Source organism: Saccopteryx bilineata, chromosome 4 (assembly GCF_036850765.1).
Source record: "Saccopteryx bilineata isolate mSacBil1 chromosome 4, mSacBil1_pri_phased_curated, whole genome shotgun sequence".
Taxonomy (NCBI): Eukaryota; Metazoa; Chordata; class Mammalia; order Chiroptera; family Emballonuridae; genus Saccopteryx; species Saccopteryx bilineata.
The window spans coordinates 217,497,039-217,520,648 of record NC_089493.1 but is presented as its reverse complement, the minus strand read 5'-3'; the positions used below and the strand labels follow the sequence as shown (position 1 = coordinate 217,520,648).

Here is a 23,610-nt window from a genome sequence, read left to right as displayed (position 1 = left end):
CTGGGAGGTAGAGGATCCAGGTTTGAAACCCCGAAGTGGCCAGCTTGAGTGCAGGCTCATCTGGCTTGAATGTAGGATCACAGACATAACCCATGGTTGCTCGCTTGAAGCCCAAAGTTGCTGGCTTGAGCAAGGGGTCACTCGCTCTGCTGGAGCCCCCGGGTCAAGGCACATATGAGAAAGCAATTAATGAACAACTAAAAAGCTGCAACAAAGAATTGATGCTTCTCATCTGTCCCTGTCTATCCCTCTCTCTGTCTCTTTCTCGCAAAAAAAAAAAAAAAAAAAGAGAAATTGGGAATGATAGTATGATAGTAGTATGACAGTAAAGGAGAAACATACAGCAGGAGTGTGTTTTCCCTACAGACAGTTATCCAAAATATACCAAGAACACTTAAAGCTCAACAATAAAAACACAATAACCAATTAAAAAATGAGTTAAAGACCTTAACAGACATATCACCAAACAAGATATACAAATAGAAAATAAGCATATAAAAAGATGCTTCAGGCCCTGGCCGGTTGGCTCAGCGGTAGAGCGTCGGCCTAGCGTGCGGAGGACCCCAGTTCGATTTCCGGCTAGGGCACACAGGAGAAGCGCCCATCTGCTTCTCCACCCCTCTGCCGCGCTTTCCTCTCTGTCTCTCTCTTCCCCTCCCGCGGCCAAGGCTCCATTGGAGCAAAGATGGCCCGGGTGCTGGGCATGGCTCTGTGGCCTCTGCCTCAGGCGCTAGAGTGGCTCTGGTCGCAACATGGCGACCCCCAGGAGGGGCAGAGCATCGCCCCCTGGTGGGCAGAGCGTCGCCCCTGGTGGGCGTGCCGGGTGGATCCCGGTCGGGCGCATGCAGGAGTCTGTCTGACTGTCTCTCCCTGTTTCCAGCTTCAGAAAAATGAAAAATGAAAAAAGAAAAAAAAAGAAAAAAAAAAAGATGCTTCACATTACATGTCATTAGGGAAATGCAAGTTAAGATGAGATGATAGCCAAAATCTAGAACACTGAAAAACCAAATGCTGGCAAAGATGTGGAAAAACAGAAACTCTTATTTCTTACTTGTGGGAATGTAAAATGGTATGGCCACTTTGGAAGACAGTTTGGTGGTTCCTGATACAACTAAACATACTTTTACCACGGAATCCAGCAATCATGCTCTTTGGTATTTACTCAAGAACTGAAAACTATGTCCACACAAAAATGAATGTTTGTAGGAGCTTTATTCATAATTGCCCAAACTTGGAAGCAACCAGGATGCCTTTCAGTAGATGAATGGATAAATCAACTATAGTGCAATTAGACGATGGGACATTATTCAACATTAAAAGGAAATAAGCTATCAGCCCTGAAATGTCATGGAGGAAAATTAAATGCATATTGCTAAAGGAAAGACGCTAACATGAAAGGCTACACAGTGTGATTCCAATTACATGACATTCTGGAAAAGGCAATGTCATACTATGGAGTCAGTATAAGACCAGTGGTTGCCAGGGGTCAGGCAGAGGTGGGAATGACTGGCCAAGTACAGAGGATTTCTAGAGCACTGAAACTCCTCTGTCTGAAAATATAATGGTAAAGACACACAGCTACACATTTGCCAATAGCATGTACAACACCAAGAGAGAACTCAGAGGTAAACTATGGACTTTGAGTGATAATGATGTGTCACTGTAGGCTAATCGACTGTAACAAAGGTATCACTCTGGGGGGAGGTGCTGGCAATGCAGGAGGCTAGGCACGTATGTGGGGCAGAGAATATACGGGACCTCTGCATTTCCTGCTCATTTTTGCTGTGAACCTAAAACTGCTCTAAAAAAGCTTATCAACAAACTCAAACAGGGCCTGAAAAAATAAAAGAGGTATTTGGGCAGAATTTCTTCTCTTACTTATTAATCCCATTGTTCGTTTTGTTTTGTTTTTCGGAAGTGAGAAGTGGAGGGGCAGAAAGACAGACTCCTGCATGAGCCCAACCGGGATCCACCTAGCATGCCCACCAAGGGGTGGTGCTCTGCTCATCTGGGGCATTGCTCCATTGCAACTGGAGCTGTTCTAGCGCCTGAAGTGGAGGCCATGGAGCCATCCTCAGCACCCGGGCCAACTTTGCTCCAGTGGAGCCCTGGCTGCAGAAGGGGAAGAGAGAGTTAGAGAGAAAGGAGAGGGGGAAGGTGGAGAAGCAGATGGGTGCTTCTCCTGTGTGCCCTGGCCAGGAATCAAACCTGGGACTTCCACATGGTGGACCAATGCTCTACCACTGAGCTAACTGGCCAGGGCCCCCATTGTTCATAACCTCTTCATTGTTTTTTAGCAAAATTCTCTACAAACTCTTCTATGCTGTCTACATTTCTTAAACTCCCATTCCAATGCTTAACCATTAGTCTGCTGAATTCCACCTCTCAGAATCTTTTAAAAAGCTCTCACTAAAGTCAGCAATGACCAGCACATCAAAAATTAATTTATATTTTCCAGTCTTTACCTTATGGACCTCTCAGCAGCATTCTTTAATGTCCTTTAACACTGTTGACCACCTTATGAAAGACTTCACTTCTGAATACTCATCTGTAACACCACTCTCTTCTGTTTCCCCTCCTCTTCTTTTTCTCTTTCCCTCTCCTTTCTTTACTGATTCAATTTTCTCTACCAGTCATTAAATTCTGGTATTTCCTAAGCTCAGTCTTAGGCCACCGTTTCTTCAAGTCCTTTAATTTCATCTTTTTCATAGTCTCAAGTTTAATATCTATTCTGATGACCACCATTTCCATTTTAAGATCCATCTCCCCATATCCAACAACATATTCAACTTTGCTATCTGTTTACCTTAGGAAAAAAAAAACACCTTAAAAACCATCTTTGAATTAAATTTATGATTTTCCATCTCAAACCTGATTTTTCTCCAAAATCATCTTAGTAAACTCCTACTCATTCTTTAATCTGAATACCAATTCTATCTCCTCAAAGAACTTTTCCGAGAGCAGTGGGTTTTTGCTAAATGTTGTCACTACATTTTGCTGTATGCTCCACTAGGGCAAGGACTGTTCCCACTTTGCCCACTGTTTGATTCCTCTTAGCACTGTCTAGCAATAGTTAGATGCTCAACAGTTATTTTCTCAGTGGAATTATGAAAGTGCAACACAACAGAAAATGTCACTTTTGTATCTTATGTATAACATAAAGCTCTATTCTACCAATCCCTAAATTTTACCATTTTCAAATGTTTCAGTTAAACACATAAAAATCAGGCCCTGGCGGGTTGGCTCAGTGGATAGAGCGTTGGCCTGGTATGCAGAAGTCCCGGGTTCAATCTCCAGTCAGGGCACACATGAGAAGCAGCCATCTGCTTCTCTCCACTCATTCTCCCCCTTCTCTCTCTCTTCCCCTTCTGAAGCCAGTGGATGAATTAGTCTGAGCATCAGCCCCCTGCACTGAGGATAACTCAGTTGGTCTGGTCAGCCTCAGGCACTAAGAACAGCTCGGCTGATTGGAGCATTGGTCTTAGCTGGGGGTTGCTGGGTAGATGCCGGTTAGGGTACATGCGGGAATCTATCTTCCCTCCTCTCACTTAAAAACCAAAAAACACATAAAAATCAGGCAATATAACCATTTAAATATTTTCAAATATGCAAATAAAATTGTCTCCATAATTGAAAAGGCTTTCTTAGCACATCAAAATTCCATAATTAAAGAAAGAAAACTTAAAAAATAAAGCAAATCAACAAAGAAAGCTTTAGCAAAATATTCAAAATGCCAAACATGTTTTAACAAAAAGCATTTGGAACACTAAGTGCAGCTTCAGATTGAGAGTTCCATATTAGAATGAATTTAAGCAGTATGTTTTCCTACCTGGATAATTATATTAGTCAATGTACCTTTTTTGGTTTTTTTCCTTGGTCTCATCTCTCTTGGGAGTCTTCGCCAATCTGTGTGTATAAAAGAAGAAAAATATAAAAATTGCAATTTCTTCTACAAAATAGTGGCATTGGATATAACTACATATTTAAAAAATATAACAGTTGTTCAAGCAATGAAAATAAAATTTAATATCTGACTGTGCAGATTTAACCTGGGAATCAAAATATAACTGCAAGGTTTTTTCTACTATGAAGAAAAAGTGTTCATTAAAATAGCTTTGAAATAGTGCTGTAAAATTTCTACACTTTTTAAGATTAAATCTAATGTGGTCACACTAGTTATAAAATTATACAGGTTTCAGGTGCACAATTCTACAACACATCTTCTGTACACCATACTGTGTGTTTATCCCCCAAGTCAAGTCTCAATTCATCACCATTTCTCCCTCCACACCCACTCCCCACCTCCCTGCCACTGCCCCACCCCCTTGTCTGTGAGTTTTTCCCTTTCTTTTGTCCTTTCTGCTCAATCCCTCCACCCTCCCACCCAGTCCCCCCAACAGCTGCCAGCCTGCTCTCTATGATCTGTCTCTTTTTTGCTTGTCTACAACATTCTTTTAATAGCTATTTATAAATACAGTATTTAGATGAACAATTTTTTTAAATTTATTAATTAAATTTAATGCAGTGACATTGATAAATCAGGGTACATATGTTGAGAGAAAACATCTCTAGATTATTTTGACATTTGATTGTGCTGTATACCCCTCCCCCAAAGTTAAATTGTCTTCTGTCACCTTCTATCTGGTTTTCTTTGTGCCCCTCCCCTCCCCCAACCCCTCTCTCCTTCTTCACCCCCTCCCCCCTCCCCCCACCCCTGTTGCCATCATTCTTTTTACATGAACAATTTTAAAGATATATTTTCCTCACAAGAAAAAGGTAGAAAAATGTTTTCCTACATAAAAACGTTCTGGGCCTGACCAGGCGGTGGCGCAGTGGATAGAGCATCGGACTGGGATGCAGAGGACCCAGGTTCGAGACCCCGAGATAACCAACTTTAGTGCGGGCTCATCTGGCTTGAGCAAAAAGCTCACCAGCTTGGACCTAAGGTCACGGGCTCGAGCAAGGGGTCACTCAGTCTGCTGAAGGCCTGCGGTCAAGGCACATATGAGAAAGCAATCAATGAACAACTAAGGTGTCGCAATGAAAAACTAATGATTGATGCTTCTCATCTCTCTCTATTCCTGTCTGTCTGTTCCTATCTATCCCTCTATCTGACTTTCTCTCTGTCCCTGTAAAATAAATAAATAAATAAAAATTAAAAACAAAACAAAACGTTCTGGGTAAAAACGGACATGGAAGTTATTCATGATCTACTGTTGAATAAAAAAAGTTATTAAAATAATCTGTATAAAATCCCATTTAAAAATAAACCCAACTATAACTATTTATGCATGGTGTGCCAAAAGTAGGTCTACAGTTGTGAGTATGTGAAAGTTTATTGTTGTATTATTTATTAATTATTGTCTTATTTTCCATATGAACTGTGAACTTACTTTTGCCCCATCCTGTGTGTACATGTGTGTACATTTATACATATATATGTATATATATATATTTGTGCAGAGAAAGTTGTAGGTTGTGAACAAAATATTACAGTAATTTTTGTAGGTGTTTGAATTTCAGCTGTTTTCTTTAAGTATTATTTATTATTTGACTGCTCTGCATTTTATAGCTTTTCTGTAGTTGATATATATTTCTTAGGTAATAATTTTTTCCAAAAGTTAAAATATGTGGCTGCATCCCAACACATGAAAATTTAAATAATTCCATTCTCTAAAAACTTTAACATTGAAACCATAAAAAGCTGTGGAAAAGTAAATTCCCTGCAGTAATTCTGCCTACATAAACAATTCCTCTAATTTGTTACTCCTTTTAATTTTTAAGCATAGACTAGTTAATCTATGCTTAAATTGAAGTAACAAAAAAATGAATTAAAAAATACTGCCTAATTTAAAAAAATACAAACACCTTAGTGTATTTGGTAGAGAACATCTACATCTCAATTTATTTTTCCTGAACTAATAAATTTGACTATATTTGCTTTTATAAATAATTCTTATAATCATGAGAAACTATGTAATAAGGATGATTTAAAAGATGAATCTTTATAAAGTGGAAGAAACGAGAGATCTAAGAAATAAAAGAAACGAGAGATCTAAAAAGAGTTTCCAGGAGACACAATCTTGTCAATGATCAATCAACACTGAAAAGAAAAAGCACTCTAATCCATGAAAGCAATAATTCTGTAAATGCCATTTATGGTTTTACATAAAGATGGCTTTTAGAGAACACCCAGGGCAGACATGTCTAAAAGAAAGTGAGTTAAAATGTGGAGATCTAGGTTCTAATAGCACTATCCAAGTCACCCTGACAGGTCACTGCATTTCAGTGGCAACCGTTCTTTTCCAAAATAAATGAGCTGGGTGAAACCTCTCCAGCTCCCTCCACCCTGTCAATAATGTTGAAAACTACCATCTTAGGGTATGGTTCTTTTGAAAAGGCATCTTAACAACTAAAAACAGTCTATGTCTGCTTGAAAGAAAGGAAGAGCTATGAGCTTGGCTTAAAAATTCAGAACACTAACTTTGTTTTTTTTTCTTCAAAGGCTACAGAATCACCAAAAAGCGCAGAGCTGACTACTATTGGGACTACAGATTGAAACTGTAACTGTGGCAAATGAAAATGAAAAATCCAGATGGGTCTGGCAGATCCTAGTTAAATAACAAAAACTACTTTAAGAACTCCCTCAAAATTACTTCAGCTCTTCCTTGTTACAGTATAAAAAACTTTTCATCTTAATTTTCATAAGATATACTTTACTAATTAATTGCAGGAAAAGAGACAGACTCTATTTTGCTATGGTGAAACAGAAAATTTGTCCTAAAAAATATAAGGTAGGAAATTAGTCTTTAAATATCTCAACATTGTCAGTTTTATAATTACCTGGTATCCACTCTTCTTTGTACACCTTCATATATCTTTTACTATATCTTTCAATATCTAAAAAAAATAAAAAAGTGTTCATTAGAAAAATAAAAAATAAAAATGAATTTAAGCCATCCATTAAGTAACTGAAAACACCAGATACCTTTTACTTCACATTTAGGGAGTTTCCTACATTTGTACCTAATCTATTCCTGAACACATATTGAGGAGTTCTATGAGCATTATGTGTTAAGAAAGTGGCAAGAAGCAGCTGTGTATGAATGGCAGGTGGTGAGCAGAAACCTGAACCCTAATTATAGTTCTTAGAATCATTTCTGAGGATATTCATGAAAGTCCAAAGCCACGTCAGAAAACCACTTACATGTAAGGCAGGGAAGTGTCCCTGGCATCTCCTGTGTTCTTCTGCTAACACTGGCCTCCAGTCCCAATCTTTAAACCTTGTGTAACTGGGATGTACTAAGTACTTCAGTGGGGATTGAGGGCTATTTGCTTATTTCTAGCATTTAATACACATATTCAGGTAGGTTTCTCAATGAGCTACTTTTCACAACCCATTGCAAAGGATAGTGGGGAGAAGGGTAGGAGCAGGCAAGGCTGGACTTGATGGCCCAAGAAGGAGCAAACTCAAGGCCTCCATGCCAACTACTGAGAACTCTGCAGGGATCTTCTGAGCCTGCCAAAAATGGAAGAGCCATAGCTGAGTCTCTTGCTTCTGCTTTCTGCACTTTGCCACAAGAAGCTCCTTTGAAGAGGGCCCAAACTCCACTGTCATGCTATTGGGTGAAACCATGGTTCCTCACTAAAAGTGGTTCTGGAGTATGGCCATGAAAAAGAAAAGGTAATATAAAAGATGACAATATAAATATCAAGACCCAAATATGTACTGATTCTTCCTCTATTTATGCTTCCAAATAATACTAGGTCTATGGTGTTAGGCAAAGATAACCAATGACAACCAAAGCAGATCGAAGACCAAGAGACCAGGCTTTTCTAAGTATATAACTGACTTCATTCAATCTTACTCTTAGGTTATTTTACCTATAAAGAGAAGTCAGCACAAATAAGAAATATTCAGCATTTGCATTTTATAATTTTCTCCAAAACTGATTCCATATTTTGAAAAAAAATTAACCCAAAGTATACTAAGAAAAGCAGTTGTTACCATTTATTATCTTGCTTCAATGAACCACTTTTTTTTATACATTTAGGTTAGTTTCAAAAAATTTACGGGAGAATAAGAGATACTGAAAACTAACTACTAGGACCCAATTAAAAAGAGGCAAATAATATGAATAGACATTTCTCAAAAGAAGATCTATATGGCCAAAACAAAACAAAAACACATGATAAGATGTTGAACATCATTAGTCTTTAGGGAAATTCAAATCAATACCACTTTATACCCAGGACGGCTAGAACCAAAAAGACAGTAACAAGTGTTGTCAAGTATGTGGAGAAACGGGAACTCTCATACATTGCTGGTAATGTAAAAATGTGTAAAACTTTGTAAAACAGTTTGGAAGGTCCTCAAAATGTTAAATATAGATTTATCGTATGGCTCTAGATATGCACTCAATAGAAATAACTTATGTCCACACAAACACATATACATGAATGTTCACAGCATTACTCATAATATCTTCAAATCAGAACTTACCTCCGTGTCTACCAACTGATGAATGGGTAAATAAAATATGGTATATACATAAAGTGGAATATTATTCAGCCATATAAAGAAATGAAGCACTGACATATACTACAATATGGACAAACCCTGACAATATGATAAGTGAAAGAAGCCAGTCACAATATGATTCCATTTATATGAAATAGCCCAAACAGACAAATCACTTAGAGACAAAGCAGATTAGTGGATGCCATGGGCTAGGAGGAGGAGAGAATGGGGGTATGACACTACTGAGTACGGGTTTCTTTTCAGGATGACAAAAAGCTTCTAAAAATTAGTAGTATGGGCCTGACCTGTGGTGGCGCAGTGGATAAAGCGTCGACCTGGAAATGCTGAGGTCACCGGTTCGAAACCCTGGGCTTGCCTGGTCAAGGCACATATGGAAGTTGAAGCTTCCAGCTCCTCCCCCGTCTCTCTCTCTCTGTCTCTCTCTCTCCCCCTCTCTCCTCTCTAAAAAATGAATAAATAAAATTTTAAAAAAATAATAAAATAAATAAAAAAAAATTAGTAGTATGGTTGCACAATTCTGTGACTACACTAAAAGCCACTGAATTCTATAGTTTAAAAAGTAAATTTTATTTCAAAAAAGTTGTCATTTCAAAAGAATAAAAATTATTAGAAATTTTAATGAGCAATTAAGTATGGTAAACTCAAATTAATATTCCATTATTTTCTTGTTTTTTAAAGCATATTTATCTAAAAAGGGCAAGTCCTTTGAGGGCAGCACCCTGTGCGTCAGCTGTGCATTCTAGGTTTGCCATGCACAAAACTTGAATACGTGTATTTCATATATCCTGATTCCAGGTTTCAAATATATCTTTAATAAGTACTAACTTTTTACTTCTGCTGCTTCTTACACTAGCACCATCTAAATGATTTTAATTACAAATGTATTTCTAATGGGTTCTCCTTTATAATTACTTCCAATTCTTCTTATACTTGTAATACATTTTATTACACTAAAATGTAATACTTTAAAAAACATTGATGGCTCACATTTTTGTTGAAGAGAGAATGAGCCAACCATCTTCTTTGGTCTATAACTGCAAAACATTTTCATTATTAAATTTATAATTACCGGCCATGGCCGGTTGGCTCAGCGGTAGAGCGTCGGCCTGGCATGCAGGGGACCCAGGTTCGATTCCCGGCCGGGGCACATAGGAGAGGCGCCTATTTGATTCTCCACCCCCCCCTCTTTCCTCTCTGTCTCTCTCTTCCCCTCCCGCAGCCGGGGCTCCATTGGAGCAAAGATGGCCCGGGCGCTGGGGATGGCTCCTTGGCCTCTGCCCCGGGCGCTAGAGTGGCTCTGGTCGCGGCAGAGCATCGCCCCTGGTGGGCGTGCCGGGTGGATCCCGGTCGGGTGCATGCGGGAGTCTGTCTGACTGTCTCTCCCCGTTTCCAGCTTCTAAAAATTTTAGAAAAAAAAAAAAAAATTATAATTACCAATTAGCACAATCAATTCATTAACTTGTTTCATTACTAAATAATCTACTTCCTTTCAATCGTCTTTGTTTTTCCTTCAGCATTTATCTAATTATAAACTACAGCAAATAAAAAAGAAAAAAATATGGTCTCATGTCATTTTAGCAAATAGGATGTTCTAGACTTAAAAAAAAATTTTTTTTAAACTTTATTTGTTTTAGAGATGAGAGAGAAGAAGAGAGAGAGAGAGAGAGAGAGAAGGGGAGGAGCAGGAAGCATCAACTCTCATATATGCCTTGACCTGGTGAGCCCAGGGTTTCAAACCAGCGACCTAAGCTTCCAGGATGATGCTTGATCCACTGCGCCACCACAGGTCAGGCAGATGTTCTAGACTTTTATCACAAAATATTATATGACATGCTTTCCAAAGATTACATGAGATTACCATATTTCCTTTATATCCTTAGAAATATATTGTTTACTCAATGATTCTTGAGATTGAGAAAATTAATCTAGAGTATTGTCAAAATGAGCGCTCAATCTGAGATACTGCTTATACAATCAATTTCACCATCTTCACTAGCAAGCAGAGAGCTTTGCATTCGACTCTTGAATTGTCTAGTAATTTTGAATCATCTTCTTGTCAATGTTCTTTTCTTTAATATTATGAGCAGAAATGGAAATTTTTAATTTTTCAATTGTATTCTATAAAAGCTAGAACAAAACAAGTACAAAGATAAAGAGTTTCTCCAGAGACTTCTTTTATATCTTCTTAAAAATTAATGTAATTCTTTGGGCAATACAATAGAAAAAAACTAAAGGATGATGTAATAGTGACTTATAATTTATTTCAATATTGTGAAATAATTTCTATGCAATTTTGTCATTTTTCTATTTTTTTATATGTTGCCTTTTTATTTAGCATAGTGAGGAGTAATTGATGAATGATAAAATAATATCTATGATGATGAAACACCCCAATGTTTCAAGGCAGGAAAAATAAGATCACTGAGATTCCCAAATGTATTTTAGATTAATAAAAGGGTCAAAGGAGGTGATATGGTAGTGCTAAGATAAAATAAAGTGGGGTTTTTTTTCTTTTTAAAATTCTCTTTGTTCTTTGGAAGATCTCTATGATAACAAACCTCATTTATTCATTATAAGACCTCGTAGCCATATTGCAGGTAAATGTGTAGTTTCCATTGAGCTTTAAGTTTTGAAGTCACAGAAAATATTTTATTGTGCAGTTATCAAAGATAAAAAGCCTCTTGATCCAAGTATAAACCAACCACTCCTAGAAATCAGCAATAAAATTATGTTCTTAATGTACCTATGTAAAAGACTCACATAGGTACTTTAATGCTATGTACTTATACATATGCTTTTAAATTAGACATGAGCTGCCTGACCAGACAGTGGCACAATGGATAGAGCGTCAGACTGGGATGCGGAGGACCCAGGTTCGAGACCCCGAGATAACCAACTTTAGTGCGGGCTCATCTGGCTTGAGCAAAAAGCTCACCAGCTTGGACCAAGGTCCCTGGCTCGAGCAAGGAGTCAACTCGGTCTGCTGAAGGCCCGTGGTCAAGGCACATATGAGAAAGCAATCAATGAACAACTAAGGTGTTGCTACGAAAAACTAATGATTGATGCTTCTCATCTCTCTCCGTCCCTATCTATCCCTCTGACTCTCTCTCTGTCCCTGTAAAAAAAAAAAAAAAAAAAATTAGACATGTGCTTTCATGAGAAGCCATTTAGTTAACTAAATCTGTTCTGCAGTCTGGGAAAAAAGGCTAATTTTAAAAAGACTAAAGTATATGCTACATTATTTTTCTAATAAGAATGAATGATAGTTCATTTAGTGTTACTTCTTAAAATCTTTAAAATAAGAGCTTCATTGTTTTCAACTAAAAGATAAAAGCATGCAACATAATCATGAAAGTTATCCAGTATTTTTGAGATTAAAAAAATCAGTATGTTTTAGGTAAAATTATCTCTTCTCAAACCATTATGCAACTTCAAGCAGTTATGTTTTAAAAAATTAAGAACTTGTCTAAAAAGTTCTCATAATTACAAGCACATGTAATACTATATATTATATAAGACTTCCCTTTTGACTCTTAGAGAATTTCATCTTTCAGAAAGTAGGAAAATGGAATGCATACATTTTTATTACTACTGGAATGAGATGATACAATATGAATTTCTCATGTTTTAATGATGTTGTTTTCAAACCTCAAGAATGATATTGCTCTAATTTCAACATTCAAGAGCAGATACTGAAAATCAATATAGTTGTATAGTGCCAAACCACCACTCAGGAATGGGTTCCCTTCCTCTAAAAGCACTTCCTACTTCTAGTCTAAGAATGTCAAGCCTTTTCCAACTGAATCTCCTCTCTGTCCTTAGCATAACCAATGAATGTGTGTTTTATACTCTATTATGTCTGATATATAAATAAGGCAAAATACAGTCAAGACATTGAAAAATTTTAACCAAAATATGAAATAATCAGACTTGCAAAAAGATTTATGAATAATGATAGTAATCATGGCATTATATATGAGACAGAAACATTAGAAACAACCTTAAATTTAACAGCAGGGGATTAGCTACTATTAATGTTATACCCACAAAAGAATACCACAGTCATTAACAATCATATTTTCCAAGAATACTAAGGATATGTAAAAATGCTAATAATATGCTCTTGAGTAAAAAAGATACAAAATAATATGCATCCAATTTTGTGAAAAGAACACACATACAAAAAAAAAATTCTGGAATGTACAATAAAATTATTAGCAGTATTATAACCTAGACAAACAATTATAGGTGATTCTCACTTTTTAAAAATTTCTTTTGTTTTTCCTAATTTTCACTGAACATATAAAACTTCTATTTTGAAAGGTAATTTTACAAGTGAATTATCAAAAAATTTAGTATAGATTTTGTTAATTTAACATAAATGCATTTATTCAAGGTAGTTGATAATTTCCAACTGAATTGATTCAAGCAGTACTAAATGAGCATGTATCTTATGCCGAAGCACCGTTTCATTTGTATACACTGAACCACAAAATCAGAGACCAATACACACCTTGTTTTTCTTCAGGAGTTTCTATGAAATAAGGCATTCTTTTCACAGTTTCTCTCAACTCTTGTTTCAAGGCCAGCATATACTCTTCACCCTCTCCTGTTTTCAGTGGCACTGGTTTATAATCTGTATCCTATTTAAGTTAAGAGACAATGCTTTTTTAAAAAAAGTATTTTAATATCCCTTTTATCTACATAATGGAAAATGTCTGTTATTGAAGAACTACATATTATGGGTACTAAGTTTTACAATCAACTTAAAAGATGTTGAGCTTTTGTAATCTATTTAATGACTATAAAAAAATCATTTTGCTATATAGTTTGTTTACTGTGACTTCATATTTTAAAAATCAAGGCACCCAAATGAGAGTACCTACTTTAATATCCTATTCATGTCAACCAGTGGTGTTGGTACTGGTTGGAGCAGTAGCATAAAAACAGCAACAGTAGCAGTTATCATTTAGCACATGGTTACTGTGACCAAAATGTACTGTCTTCAATATCCATGATTTCACTTAAAGTATCATCAATATTTTCCTTTTATAGTGAAGAAATGAAGCAGTGAACAATTTATAAACCTATAGAACATGTAAAGCAGGAGTCTGAAACTACAGCTTCAATTTTTTAAAAAATTACATGCACACACACATGTATACATATATATGTATATATATATACATATATATATTATACATCTGCATTCATATATTCATAAAAAAGTGAATCCTCGGGGTATAAGTAAAGATATTTCTAGTTTCAGAAGCTAAGTATAAGATAAATTTTCAAAATTTCACTCCAAATTCACTCATTAATTCTACAACTATTTATTGAGTACCAATGATAAGACAGACGTGGCTACACCACAGGGGATACTATGATGAACTACTCAAAGTTCTTGTTCTTAAACAACTTACATTTTAGGGGAGAAAAACACAACTATGTACACAAAGGAGGTAATATATAATTTTGGGTCGGGATAAAGGCTATGAAACAAATGAAGCTGGGTGGAGGAAGGTGTGACCGACAGAGTATGTGGAGGGCGGAGGTGCCTGGTCCACCAAGGACAAGCCTGCATGACCTCTCAGGGAAATCAGGTGTCATCAGAGAGCTGGATAAAATTTGGAAGCCGTCCATGCAAAGACTTGGGAAATAGATGGCTCCAGCCAGGGAAACCAGCAGAGGAAAATGCCAAAGGGAACAAGGAGGCTGTGATTGCTATGGAAAGAGAATAGTGTGGTAGGAAAAGGGGTGGGAAACATGCAAAAGGCCAAATCAGACAGCCTCTTAGCAAGTGGTAAGAAATTTGTTTCAGTCCATGTATCAAACAACAGTATGTACTAATATCCCGGTGTCCAGAAGTAATCTCATACATGGGAAAGAGCTTGTTTTAAAAGAAATAAAACTAAAGTGACATCATGCCTATCCCTGAGATATTTATCTGTTTTCTAGCTATAGTGAATATTAGAAAGGCAAAATACCAAGAGCAAAAAGTAGAGACTCCCTATGTGAGACATCCAGATCCCCAGATTTATTTGTCTGGGTCCTCTACTTACATAAATCTTTCAGCAAAGAACTTCTTTTTAAATTCATTCAAAAATTTTTTTCCATTGATTTGAGAAAAAGAGAGAGAGAGAGAGAGAAAGGAAGGAAGAAGGAGAGAAAGAAGCATCAACTCATTGTTTCATTTGGTTATTCCATTCCAAGCTCATTGATTACTTCTCATAAGTGCCCTGACCTAGAATCAAACTCGCAATCTTGGTACAACAGGACAATGCTTTATTCTCTGAGCCATGGGCCAGGGCCTCAACAATAACTTTTCTTTTTTTTGTATTTCTCTCTAAAGCAAGAAGAGGGAAGCAGAGACAGACTCCCACATGCACCTGACCGGGATCCACCTGGCAAGCCCACTAGGGGGCGATGCTCTGCCCATCTGGGCCATTGCTCCATTGCAACCTGAGCCATTCTAGCGCCTGAGGCGGAGGCCATGGAGCCATCCTCAGTGCTGGGCCAACTTTGCTCCAATGGAGCCTTGGCTGCGGGAGGGGAAGAGAGAGATAGAGAGAACGGAGCGGGGGGAAGGGTGGAGAAGCAGATGGCCACTTCTCTTGTGTGCCCTGACTGGGAATCGAACCCAGACAGCCACACATGGGGCTGATGTTCTACCACTGAGCCATCTGGCCAGGGCCAAGAACTTTTCTTTTTTGAAATACGAAAAAAAGATTCCTGGAGGAGGTATCTGGTTACTTATAATTTTTTTGTCCTTTTTTTTTTATACAGCAGCACATGCACAACTGGAAATATATGCTTACATTTTAGACTAAATATAAAACAAAAGCATTAGATATAAACATTATGCCAATTAAGCTTATAGCATATTCATTAAATTTAAAAGCAACACTAAATGTAGAAGAATTTATATTTTGAGAAACTAACACAATTTAAGCTTACTTTAATAAAATGTGGAAATAAAAAGAAAAGTTCAGTGGGAATAAAAGGCCAAATGGTAGCGTAGAGAGCAAAATTAAATCCTAAAGATGCAAGGTAAGAAAATCATTAAATGAAAGTCTGGTAGAATGGAAACTGAGGACCACTGTAAAAACTTTCCTTTAAAAAATATTATTTTAGTATTATAATGTATCAATTAACAGCAGTATAAGATGCATAAATTTAAAAAATTCTTTCTTAGTTCACACAGTACTGAATACATTCGTGGAAAGGTCTGTATTTTAAGAAAGCAGTCTGAAAATTAGAAGAGGTTCAAGAAACCTTTAAAGGTAAGTGGAACATGTTCTTACTTTTTATACTTTAGGATATCACATATTCAAGCGCTATATAAAATTTTAATTTTCTCTGAAACATGAAAAAACACACAGAGAATTTGCTGTTAACACACTTACAGGAAACAGTGGGGGTGGTTTCAATACGACATCAGGCAACTTTTCACCTCTGTTAAATCCAACCGCCTCAATATTGAAGGTATACGCAGCACGTCCTCTTCCTTTGTTCCCAGCCATTGGGACTAGTTATACCAGAAAAGCGGGCAAATTCTGAAAGACACTATTAACGATTAAAATTTACTGGGTCATATGAAAAATGAAACCAACATTTTAAAGCAAAATACACTTTACCCTTTAGGTAGCATGGCTGACTTAAACACTTCTGTTTAAAGCCAAACTTGTAAAGAAATAAGCATGTGATAAACTGATCTCTGAACCCCTCCCATCTAGTCCTGTCTGGCAGGTAAAGTGGCAATGGCCTCAACTACCTCACTCAGGTCCTGGGTGGAGGCCTGGGTTTCAAGTGCTGCCACAACCACTGCACCGCCAGCTGGCGCAATTTTCTCCACTCCTGTGGTCTGGCAACAAGATCGCGGATAATGTAAAAATGTGGACAAGGAAAGGTCAGGCAGATGGAGACAGGACACTGTGCTTTTTCATTCAACTTGAAGACTATCAGCAGTCGCACATACTTTAAATATTGTAATGATTATTTTTGAATGACAGAAAAGAGTCTTGAGATCAAGTCTCATGTCCTCCCTTTAGAAACGGGAATGGGCTCAGTAAGACTCTGAAGAGGTCTAAGCAAAAACATAAATAAATAAGTTCAAATAAAAATATCTGAAATTGAAATTGTTAAAGGTAGGATGAGCCTGCATTCTCTTCAACTTTGGGGACAGTAAAAATCTCACATACTCAAGTCCTGTACTGACTGTCTGAATTGTCTAAAACACGATTTTTCTAAAATGTGGTAACAGAGCCAGCAGTGTATTAACAGGGATTTCTGCAAATTAAAACACAAACTTTTGAAATCTTTTTTCCAACTGGTAAAACTGAGTATCATTTAACCCTGTAAGCTCAAAAAGCAATAATACGCCCCCCCCCTGCCACTGTACTAGTTCCCTTCCCTCCTGTTTTGACCTTGCCATATATTTATTTAAAAAGACGTGGTCATTCTACATATGATGCTTCTCCAAATTTAGGGCACATGTGAATTACCTAGGAATTTTGTTTAAATGCAGATTCTGATTCAGCTGGTCTTGGGCGGGACCCAGTAAGCTACACACTGTCTCACATTTTGAATTTGAATGGTTGCATACATGAAATGTGGTTTAACACATTCCTCTATTCCTTGTATTTTCTATACAGGTGGATTAGAGGCTTACTCAAATTTGGGTTTGATTTGTTTGCAAGAATCCTTAAAACAGGGGTCAGGAAGCTTTTTGGCTGAGAGAGCCATGAACGCCACATATTTTAAAATGTAATTCCGTGAGAGCCATACAACGACCCATGTACGTTAGGCATTATCCAATAAAAATTTGGTGTTGTCCCGGAGGACAGCTATGATTGGCTCCAGCCACCCACAACCATGAACATGAGCAGTAGGAAATGAATGGATTGTAATACATGAGAATGTTTTATATTTTTAACGTTATTTTTTTAATTTAAGATTTGTCTGCGAGCCAGATGCAGCCATCAAAAGAGCCACATCTGGCTCATGAGCTACAGGTTCCCGACCCCTGCCTTAAAAGATACGCTTGTTTATCCTACTGTATCACATCAGGATGCACAGGAATTGTCTATCCCAGTGATGTTCTCTGGTCTGTGGGTTCAGGTGCTATCAGTCTGTTTCATCTATTGTAGGATAAAGTTCTGCTCGGTTTTCACCAGAGGATTTTAGCCACCATTGATGATCATAGCCCATGATTCCATTAAGGATTGCAATGTGGTGATATACAAATTTTAATATCCTTTCTGTATTTATTAACTGAAATTCTACCAAGAATCAATTCCTCTCATCCACTATTTAGTTACTATGAAACACAATTCATATAGGAAAGGTGTTTACTTTAATAATCAAGCTCATTTCAGCTGTCCACTCTAAAAGAGAAGGAAAATATCCAAATGGACTTGTTTCAACTGCTGAGTTATTGAAGCAGTGGTTCTCAAACCTTTGGAAGTCGGGGCACATTTAAAATCCTACAAATTGGCGTATTATATACAAATTTCTGAGAAATGTTATAATAATTAAGTCAAATATTAAAGAAAAAGAATATAAAGTCCAAGCGTGCTTTTATGGTAATTAAGCAAAATAAATACAACAAAATTAAATTTATTCTGACATTAAAAAACATTTTTATGTTACATTTTTCAGTTATACTTTTTAGAATTTGTAAAAAAGAGGGGTTAAAAAATAAAAAAACTACAAAAAAGTTACCTTATATATATAGATACATTTTTAGTAAGATTTAGTAAATGCGGCAGATCCAGGCGAGAATGTGTTTAGTTTTTTCATTCTTGTGTTTATGAGAAACATGAGCCTGATGTGTCCTAGCGATTTCTTCAATGTTTGGGCATATATTTGACAGGCAAACTCTCATTTCCTTGTCAATACATTGAAGAATTCCTCTCATTTTACTCTTAATTGTGTTGAGTGCAGAAAACCCCCACCATGCATATCATCTTAACTTTACACCAAACAAAGGATAGAATAAACCTGCCTCCAATCTTTCCGGGGAACATGGGGGGTAGTGTAAACAATCCAGCACCACAGCTTAACAGCCTTTTGCAACCTAATCAGGCAAGTGAGGGGGGTGGTTGGGCAGACTGTCAGTTTACAGCCAACTCCCCACACACACCTCTGTCCCCATAAAACTCTAAACTCCAAAAACTCTGTTGGTGTTTTGGTCCCCAGCAGGCACATATTTCTCTGGAACAGCACAGGGCACAGCTGGAAATCTTCTAGGGCGCACCAGTGCACCCTGGCGCACACTTTGAGAACCACTGCATTAAAATACATGCTAGGGTTTCAGAAAGCAGGTCTCCCAAGTATAAAAACTGATAAGCAGAAGGGCTCATACCTTTGCTCTAAGAAATGAATTGTAGGAGCCCAGTACATAGGGTTGAGACCACTAGGCAGAATTCCAATCCAGGATTTGCCACTAACTAGGGATTAAGAACAATTCTAGGTCATGTCTCCCAAACTTGCCTGATCATGAGAATTACCTGGCAGACTTTTTAATTAAAGAGTCCAAAGTAATCCTCAAGTCCTCAAACTTATTACCCAGAATCTTTGGAGGTGGGCCCAGGGAAATAGTTGGAAAACTCATCCTAAAAAGAGTCGATTAGCTACCCTGCTAGATTGTAGGTAGTATCATTAGTGAGTAGACTCCCTTCCACAGAAAAATCAGTCCTTGTTCTGGAGATACTCTAATAATTACTTGCTTTCTGGTTTACAAATCACCTCTTTTTAGTTTGGTTATCATGAGTCAGTTCTCTTGTACCCAGAGAAACCGCTAAATTCATTTGTTTCTGCTCTTGCAGATCTGAGACAATCCCTTGACTGGCAACTATCTCATGGGAAATATGGCTCACAAGTGATGCTGAAGCGTCACTCTTTGAAATCCTTTGAGTCAACAATTGCTTTGTTTCTTTTTTACCCTGCAACATTTCTTAAATGAAGTTTTTTTAAACCCACTTTTCCCCATTTTCTCACTATCCAAATCTTTCTTTACTTCATATTGGCCAATTTCATTGAGTCATTCATTCAATCAATATTGAACGTTCTGGACACTGTGGCAGGACCCAGATAGCATTGAATAAAACCAGTTGCTGCCCTCAGGTCTTAAATTTCAATGCAGGAAAGAACACAAGTAAATAATTATGTAACATAATATTATCTGTTCTTGTTGTGAGTTGAATTATCACCTCCAAAAGGATGCTGAAGTCCTAACTGCCTAGAACTGTGAATGTGACCTTCCTTATATGGAAATCAAGTCTTTACAGATGCAATCGAATTAAGATGAGGTCACATTGAACTAGGGTGAGCCTTCTTCCAAAGACTGGTCTCCTTATAAGAGGGAAATCTGGACAGAAAGAGACACACACAGAGAAACATGTAAAGGTGGAGGCAGAGATGGCAGTGGTACAGCAGCAAGCCAGGAACACCAAACAAGGCGAGGAACAGGAGAAGCTAGGAGAGAGGCATGGAACAGACTCCCGCAGGGCCTCCAAAAGGAACAAACCCTACTGACACCTTGATTGCAGACTTCTGGCCTCCAGAACCACGAGAGAATAAAATTCTGTTGTTTTAAGCCATCTAAGTTGTGATAATATATTAAGGCAGCCCTAGAAAATCAATACAGCTCTGAAAAAAATACATCAAAAATATTTTTGAAAAAAAAATAACAAAGAAGTATGGCAGTGACTTTTTCATACAAGGAAGTCTTTCGTGAAGGATAAAAACAGCCCTGTGGTGGAGAAGGTCCCTGAGCCACAAGAGGGAGGGATGGGTCAGAAAAAGATGATTAGAGAGGAGTAACGGCAAGGGCAGAGAAGAGAGCCACAAGCTGGGAGTGTCTGTCAAACCAGAAGTCCATGTGGATGGTGAACAGCAAGAAGAGGCCGGTCCAGGCCAGATCCGGTGGAGGCCAGATCTGGGCGAGCCCTGGGAGAGCTGTGGTCAACGGCTGGCTTCTGTCGTGTGATGGGACCTACACTCATGAAGGTGCTGAAATGCAAAGGTCCCAATGGTCCCCAATGGCAAAATCCACTGATCCTTTTTATCTTTGTTCTTTATTTTAGACTTCTAAAGCCCATAGCTCATTACTAACTCTTTTGAAAACTCTTTTCTGTGGTTTAATAAAACTCCAGGTTCTTCTATTCCACTGACCATATTTTTCATCTACTTCTCTTCTTAAACCCTCTAAATATGAATTTCCTTAAGGTTCAATCTTTAATTTTCTGGGTATTTTTTGTTTTTTGGTCTTCAGAAAATGCATGCACTGTCAGGGTTTGATGACTTCTCCCCCAGCATTATCTCCAGCACCAACTTTTGTCCTGAGTTTCAGTTCATGTGCTTACTAACAAAAGAATATTTGGACAGCACAACAAACAACATACTGATAATCTTTCCTCTACATTAGCTTGCCTTTCATGTATAAGACCCTGGTTTATATCTATGGTATGTTATTTTCCCAGTCACCAACATTTGAAATTTTGGAGTGAGTCAGTATTAATTTCTTGTTCTGTTCCACCCCTCCTATCAAATCAGTCATCTAGTTCTTTCAAAATGTCCCTGCCTTTCTATTTCTCCATCTATAATCCAGCTCAGCCCTTTTCCACCTTGTTTTTTATTATCTGCAAATTTCATGGTATCCCTTGCTTTTCCTGTTATTTTAATTTGTTCTTCCACAGTATTCATAGTTCTTATTCATATTTATAAAGCATAGTCCTGATTATGCTACTCTTCTCATCTTTCGTCCTGGCTAAAAAATTAAACCCTAACTCCCTATCTAAGTACTATATTCAGAACCCTTTTAAGATGGTCGCACCTACCCTTCTGACTCCTGCTGTAATCAGGTCTTGACTACCATTCTCTCCACTGCAACCTACTTCCCTCACCCTCCCTGACTGGCTACATCCCTTTCGCCTTAAGATCCACTTTAAAACCTTTAACATCCACAAAAGTCATTTCATCCCACCTTGCTCTTGGAAAGATCCTCTTGGATTTTGTAATAGATTTTTAAAATTTGAGGTGATACATACTGCTGTGCTCCTCAATTCTCAAACACAGACATGCCCCATTTGGGAAATGGGCTTTTTCCAAAGGGAAAGAGTTTCACTTACTTTTGTTTGTTTGTTTCCTTGACTATATTAACAGTAGAGATTTTACACTCCCCACTGTCTTTCCTAGAATTCTTGAGAACCTAGGTCATGGCTATCTTCACACATCATCTAGCTCAAAGACTTTAATATAAGAATAGCCCTGAAAATTCTAACTAGGTTAGAGAAATACTCAAAAAGGCTACATCACCACCTGAAGCCTTCAGAGTGTAGAGAAGGAGAGTACACGTATCCTTGTATGAAGGCTTAGCAGATGCCACAGTAAGAGTTTTCATAATTATCTTTTATAATGCTGTCTCATGGGTCTCTAATTATTCCAGGTTGAGTAGGGGATTAGTCAAGTTCATGCGGGAATTTTTTTTTTTTTTTTTGTATTTTTCCAAAGCCAGAAACAGGGAGGCAGTCAGACAGACTCCCCCATGCGCCTGACTGGGATCCACCGGCACGCCCACCAGGGGGCGATGCTGTGCCTATCCGGGGGTCGCTCTGTTGCGACCAGAGCCACTCTAGCGCCTGAGGCAGAGGTCACAGAGCCATCCTCAGCGCCCGGGCAAACTTTGCTCCAATGGAGCCTCTGCTGCGGGAATGGAAGTGAGAGACAGAGAGGAAGAAGAGGGGGAGGGGTGGAGAAGCAGATGGGCGCTTCTCCTGTGTGCCCTGGCCTGGAATCAAACCCGGGAATCCTGCACGCCAGGCCGATGACTTGTGGGAATTTTTGAAAACTAAATTGATATTTCAATAGCTGGGCGGTGTGGACAGCAACCTGATGTTAATGGAAGGGTGATTTATGTGGCTGGCTGGGCTACAACCAGTTATCCACTTTTTTTGTCCTCACAAAGGGTGGCTGCCTTCACTTTTCTTAGTTGAGTAAGCCAACTCTCTTTGCTCTCTTCCAAAAGTTAACAAATTATCATAAATAAATAATTAAGGATGAAGAAAGATCATATAGTTTAATTTCTGGAAGAGAAGTAAAACCTCATCAACAAGCCCTCTCCCCAAGATACGCAGGATCTAGTGCCTACAGTGATGAAACGTCTGCGGCAATGATTCGTGCCTGAATCAATACATAGTAGTCACCGGATTTGAAAATTTACCTACAGTAACCATAAATTCCTTTCTAACTCACTGCAAACAGTTCCAGGAAGTGGCGAATAGGTAAAATCTGGAAACGACGATTTTAAAACATTTGGAATGGATTAAAGGTAAAGCTATCTCTCAACGACCCAGAGACGCTTTAATGGATCTCCACCCCTAACTCCCCCTCACCTTCTTCATGTGCCCCTTTAACTCCCCTCTACCGTTTCCATCTCCTCCCAAGTCCTCATTTGCTTCTGTTACCTGCTCACTAAGCATCGAGGCTGGGGCAAACTGCAGCCGACGCGCGGCCCGCCAAGAACCGATGTGGACCGCGGCGCCGGCGCTCGGGTCTGGTTCCACCTCTGGAGAAGCGCGCTCCACCCTCCACGCGGCCTCGGAGCCCAGTTCCGAGCCCTACCAGTTGGCCCCGCCCAGCCCCTAACTCGGCTCCGCCCATTGGGGGGGGGGAAGAGCTTTTTAGCCCTTGGCAGGCGCCGTAGTCGGCCGACCGGCTTGGTCTGACTCTTTCCGCGCCTGCTGGAAGTGCGCATCGCGGTTCGCGGTGGGTAGGCGGACCTGGTGCAGCCTACGTCTCGCCCTCGGTCTCTGCAGTCAGAGCCCCCGAGGTGGGGAAGTGTTGCCTTATAATCTGCAGTCAGCTGCAGTGGTCCTTGCGTTCATGCTCCCTCGTGGTGGCGTGACTACTGAGACTGCGACTGCCGCAGCGCCCCGGTGCCAGCACAGAGCCCTCCGCTCTCAGGGCCCCGCGAGAGAGTGGGGGTGGGCGCTCCAGGCAGCGTCCCCACGCCCCCTTTCTCCCGGCTCTCGCCCCCGCCCCCGCCCCCGCGCATGCCCCGCCCC

At 38.8% G+C, this 23,610-nt stretch overlaps 1 protein-coding gene across 5 annotated transcripts in view; it reads right to left on the bottom strand.

Moving 5' to 3' along the window:
* Positions 1-23,584, bottom strand: part of POLR3G (RNA polymerase III subunit G) — a 37,965-nt gene extending 14,381 nt beyond the window's left edge. For 3 of the 5 annotated variants that reach the window (XR_010731116.1, XM_066273801.1, XM_066273804.1), the window contains exons 1-5: positions 23,011-23,584; positions 15,949-16,108; positions 13,056-13,185; positions 6,844-6,900; positions 3,856-3,906 (exon numbers count right to left, since the gene is read on the bottom strand). Coding sequence is in view for 4 of the 5 variants with exons in the window: in XM_066273801.1 (XP_066129898.1) it covers positions 3,856-3,906; positions 6,844-6,900; positions 13,056-13,185; positions 15,949-16,065 (355 nt within the window). In the remaining variant the exon portion in view is untranslated. Of the gene's footprint in view, positions 1-3,855; positions 3,907-6,843; positions 6,901-13,055; positions 13,186-15,948; positions 16,109-16,179; positions 16,263-23,010 lie in introns of those variants that run through there. The other 2 variants (XM_066273802.1, XM_066273803.1) reach the window with 2 other exon arrangements.
* Between the last annotated feature and the right edge of the window lie 26 nt (positions 23,585-23,610).